The sequence below is a fragment of the Cyprinodon variegatus genome, unplaced genomic scaffold, assembly GCF_000732505.1.
Source record: "Cyprinodon variegatus isolate N-32 unplaced genomic scaffold, C_variegatus-1.0 Scaffold191, whole genome shotgun sequence".
Taxonomy (NCBI): domain Eukaryota; kingdom Metazoa; phylum Chordata; class Actinopteri; order Cyprinodontiformes; family Cyprinodontidae; genus Cyprinodon; species Cyprinodon variegatus.
Window position 1 is genome coordinate 405,881 of NW_015150644.1, and position 4,845 is coordinate 410,725.

Consider the following 4,845-nt stretch of genomic DNA (forward strand, 5'->3'; position numbering starts at 1 on the left):
CTAGATTGTTTTTGCAGTGCAGACTGTTACACTGCAAAAACGAGCTAGAAATAAGTACAAATTTCTTTAATTAAGTGTATTCACCCTTAATTTGAGTAGGTAAATTTGATAGTTTGCCAATGGAATGAGTATTTTTACTCTTAAAATAAGATAATTAGATAATATGTACTTGAAATAAGAGAATTCAACTGTGTTTTCTTATTTTAAGAGTAAATCGTCTTGTTCCATTGGCAAAATGTATCTTTTACCTCCTCAATTCAAGAACAAATGCACTTATTTTAAGAAAAAAATGACTTATCTAGATTTAGATTTTTTGCAGTGCAATAGAATGATAATTTTTATTCTTAAAATAAGATAATTAGATAAAACTGACTTGAAATAAGACAATGCAATAGTTTTTTTTTCTCTTTTTAAATGTAAATTGTCTTGTTCCATTGGCAAAGTGTCTCACTTACCTCCTCAGTTCAGGAAGAAATACACTTATTTTAAGAAAAATTGACTTATTAATATGTGTAGATAACATAAGTATTAAAATCGATAAATAATAATGATATTACACTTTAAATAGAGAAAGCTATAATTCCTCTTTTTGGGGGTATTTCAGGCAGCTTTCAAATAGGACTGGGACCCCAAAAACATCCCATAACCTCATTAAAACAATCCTCAACTCTTTTGAGTTTATAAAGCATTTTTATCTTCTTCCTCCACAACTAAATCATAAAAGCTGCTGATATTTAATGTGAATCTGATGTGAGGTTAAAGCAGCAGGATAAACCTGAGCTTATTGTCTCCTGCTGATTGCTTTAACATTAGCAGACATGCAGCCGCTGCCCATGAAGCTATGAGCAGCAGTTCTGATAAGGTCAAGAAATTACAAAAAAAAAAAAAAAAAAAAAAAAATTTTTATTTTTTTTTTTTTACCAGGACCTGTTTAGAGAACATCTGCTCTTTTAAACTAAAACATCACAAATTAAAATAATATAAAAAGAGCATCAAGAAGGAAACTTTAAGCTTTTGAATGTTTTGCAAAAGTTTTAATAAAAAAAACTTTAATAATCGTCATCAGCCCACATTTAATTATACTGAAGTACATCAGTGTTGATAAAGAGGCGTTATGTTTCCCATGCAGACATCTACGTCTCTGAAGGCTGGAGATTTATCCACAATTAATCAGAATCGAACTGAATTTAAAGCTCCGTTAAAGGGGGACGTCTCTGGACTTTATACTCTTAATTTTTACGCTTTTAAACTGCAAATAAACTAAAGTTGGTGGTGATTCCAGGCTTCAGAGCAGCTATTAAATTAGAAAAAAAAAACAATGGAAAATACATAAGATATTAAACAGAGAGAGATGCTGAAAATAACAGATTTTATTGGCAAATTACTTAAAATAAAAAGTTTATGTTTAATCCCTGAATTCAAACCTTGACAGTTTAAATAAAAAAAAACTCTAAAAAGGCAACAAAATCTTCTTCATTAAGAAATGTATTCTATATGAAATATCTACAGTCTGTTAATCCAGACTATTAATGTAAGATGGATGGATGGACATAGATAGATAGATAGATAGATAGATAGATAGATAGATAGATAGATAGATAGATAGATAGATAGATAGATAGATAGAGGGCTCGATGTTAACCATTGCCCAATCGCCTGGGGCAAGTAGTTTTTATTTTTGGGAGAGTACAAATTTCATTGCCGGGCAAGTGAAATGATAAAAAATAATTATTTATCACTCATAATTACTTTAAAATCAGCAACATTCGCTGAAAATGACCCACAAGCGTTGCCGGCTCGTGATTTCAAAAAAACACGCGTGATTTTCCGCTAGATGGCGTGATTTTTGTCCACCTAGCGGTAATTTTGATCTAGTTACCTAAAAGACAAACAAGCTAGAAAGTATACTGGGCAAGTAAAAATTGTTTCTGGGCAAATGAAATGTGAAAGTCACTTGCCCAAAGGGCAAGTGGTAAAAATCCTTAACGTCAACCCTTTAGATAGAAGTTCGAAGTAGCTTCTGTCCTTATTTGGTCATACATATCCTGGCTCAAACTCAGACTTTTAATAGTTGATGGAACTAATTATAAAAGTGAGGTTTAATGTTTAAGATGAAAACCTTTTAATCTAAAAAGGGTTCTATAGAGGGATAGAAATTGTCTAAATACATGACTTGGAGTAATACGCCTTGAATATTGCGAAACATTCCCTAGAAATTCTCTGACTCTCCAGCAGATGTTCATTTAGCCAGAACATCATTTAACGTTGCCACTATGAGCCGAGCCGAGTTCAGGTACCTCAGGTTCAACTTTCACATAAATATTAACGTCGCTCGATCGTGCACAGCTCTGAAAATATATATATTTTTTTCCCCCCCCCCTTCCTTTTTTTTTCTTTTTCTATTCTCACCTTGATTTGAAGGCCAGAATCTCCCGGTCATATAAACCAGGAAGTTTCGAGTTCTTATCAGACTGAAAGATTTATCAGCTGGTTCCTGTGCTCACTGGGGAACTCCTCTGCCTCTGGAAAGTTCCTGCTTTCTAAACCGATGTAAAACTTTGAGGCTTTGAGTGGAGTCAAAATGATGGAACCTATAGAAACCGAGTGAAATGTTTTAATGTGATGGTATTTGTCGTGATGCGTGAGCATTTGTGTCTGTGTTGATCCTGTAATTCAGTCTCTTTCTGTGCCACCTTTTATTGATTTTAGAAGAGCCATCTATGTGCATTTGTCGTTATATAGAAGGTCAATAAACAGCTCAAATCAATGTTTATAACAATCGATGTAGCATTCTCTATTATTTCGCTTCCTGCACAATGATTTCCTTTGATTTAATTTGCTCCTTGGTTATTCTCTCCCCCGTTCCTTGCAGAGCGTTCCGTTGCCGGAGCGCCTGCAGTCGCCCCTTGCTGCTGCTTGTCCGTTTCAATGACGTGTGCCTGTGTTTCTTTGTGTCCCTGCAGGAAACACGTTGTGTAAGTCAGGAAGCATTGCCGTCTTCGGGAACGTGGTGTACAGCGGACTGCTGAACGATCACCTCTGGCATTTGGGAGTGCCCCTCTTTACGAGACTGGTAAGAGCAGCTGGGCCCCTCTGTGCACACTTACCTTCGTTTTGTCCAAAGTTTTCCACGCAGTCGAGCTCAATCCTGCAGACATCAGGTGTGCGGGGTTCCCAGAAGCCTGTAATGGGCTGTTTTTTTTTTTTAAGGTTGTTCTGCTGACATGTGTTGGAGGAGTTTCTGTGGACAGGATGCCACGGCATGACCTCTGCTGTGGATTTAGCCCCAGAAAACTCTCCTTTTCTGAACATCATACATGATAAAAGATTTCTGTTTAAACACTGTTACCTCCGTTGAGGCTCAAAAACCATTGCAGTTACAGAGAAATGGGTTGACTGAATAATTCAGGATGTTTGGTTAAATAATTACATGGGTTTAATGAAGAACTAGAGCAGTTGAAGCTTGCGTTAACAATTAATGACAGATGTCTTAACTCTGATTGTTAAAGGGAAGCTGACGGTTTAACCCTCGTGCTCGTTGTTGCTGCAATGCAGGAGAAATCTCACAGCAATTTTCCCAAAGAAAAATAAATCCAACCCACTTTTTCTCCTCCTTAATTACCCTCTTTCCAAGCGGGGTTGCACGTTTTTTTGTTTCTTTTTATCAGTGTTTGTTATTGATTCAATCTGTCGCTGAAGCTGTCATTTATGAGTCACGAATTAGTGTTGATTGGTGCACGAGGGTTGCATATAATTGGGTTACATTAAATAGATAATTCAGCTGATCTCATAAATGTCTAATGCAAAGGCTTGTTTGATTATCAATTGATGTCAAACAGAGATGCAAGAGGCTGTCTGGATTCCAGTTGGGTTTTGCTTGCAGGGCAACGCTTCCAAACGAAAATAAAACCTTCTCCTCAGGACTCTGTAACACTGTCTGCAGGCCGGGCAGAGAAATATATATCTGATGTAAGATATGCACTAATAAATACACAGCGGACCAGAGGAGAGGAAATACCATCAACCATTATTTGATATTTATTTCTTGTAGTTTTGTCATAAATGTCACTGAAAAGCTGGCCTTTACTGACAGATCTGCACTAGTTTCTACTCTGCAAACTAAGTGTGAAAGTTTTATCCAAACTTGACCTGTCAGAACCAGGATTCTTGTGAACCCAACAGAACATTTGGTTCCATCCTTATTATACTTCTACAGGTCACCTGACAAAAGCAAGAATATTCTAGCAGCCCTGACTTATAATGCGCTCACATCAAACGTGAATGATTCAAGTCGCATGTTATAGCTGCAATGAGGAGCAGTTTGTGACGTGATCCATGTCTTTGTAGTGATGCAGATGGTATCGCTGGGTGAAAATAATAAAGAAAAACCCACAGTGGGCATGATGGGAATTTTACTGGAGCTACAAAAATCTTTTTTTTCAATTTGCATCGCATCAGCCAGTCAGGGTCTGGATGTTAATGTGATATAGGATGAAGGAGCGCAGTGAAGACTGCACTTTTTTAATGAATATGGAAGGTAAAAAGATTCATTTTGATATAGGATAAAGTTAGGGATACATATACAAGGGGGGATTTACCATTAGGCAATACCAGGCAGTTGCCCCAAGTTCCTGGGGCCCCATAAAACTGTTTTTACATGTGTAGTTAATACAAATATTCCTTATTTTTGCATATTAATAATTTTTTTGATATGTTTTTGATCAGTATATATGCTGCATATAGACATATATTTATAGATAGATATGTATTTATTTTATTTTATTTATTTTTATTTATTTATTTGTTTATTTGACAGGGACAGTACAATTAAACATTGCAACCAAA

General features: G+C 36.0%; 1 protein-coding gene across 7 annotated transcripts in view; it reads left to right on the top strand.

The window, feature by feature from the left end:
• Positions 1-4,845, top strand: part of rbfox3 (RNA binding protein, fox-1 homolog (C. elegans) 3) — a 548,753-nt gene that overhangs the window by 315,972 nt on the left and 227,936 nt on the right. For all 7 annotated transcript variants that reach the window (XM_015379413.1, XM_015379417.1, XM_015379422.1 and 4 more), the window contains exon 3: positions 2,964-3,073. In XM_015379413.1, the coding sequence (XP_015234899.1) occupies positions 2,964-3,073 (110 nt within the window). The remainder of the gene's footprint in view (positions 1-2,963; positions 3,074-4,845) is intronic.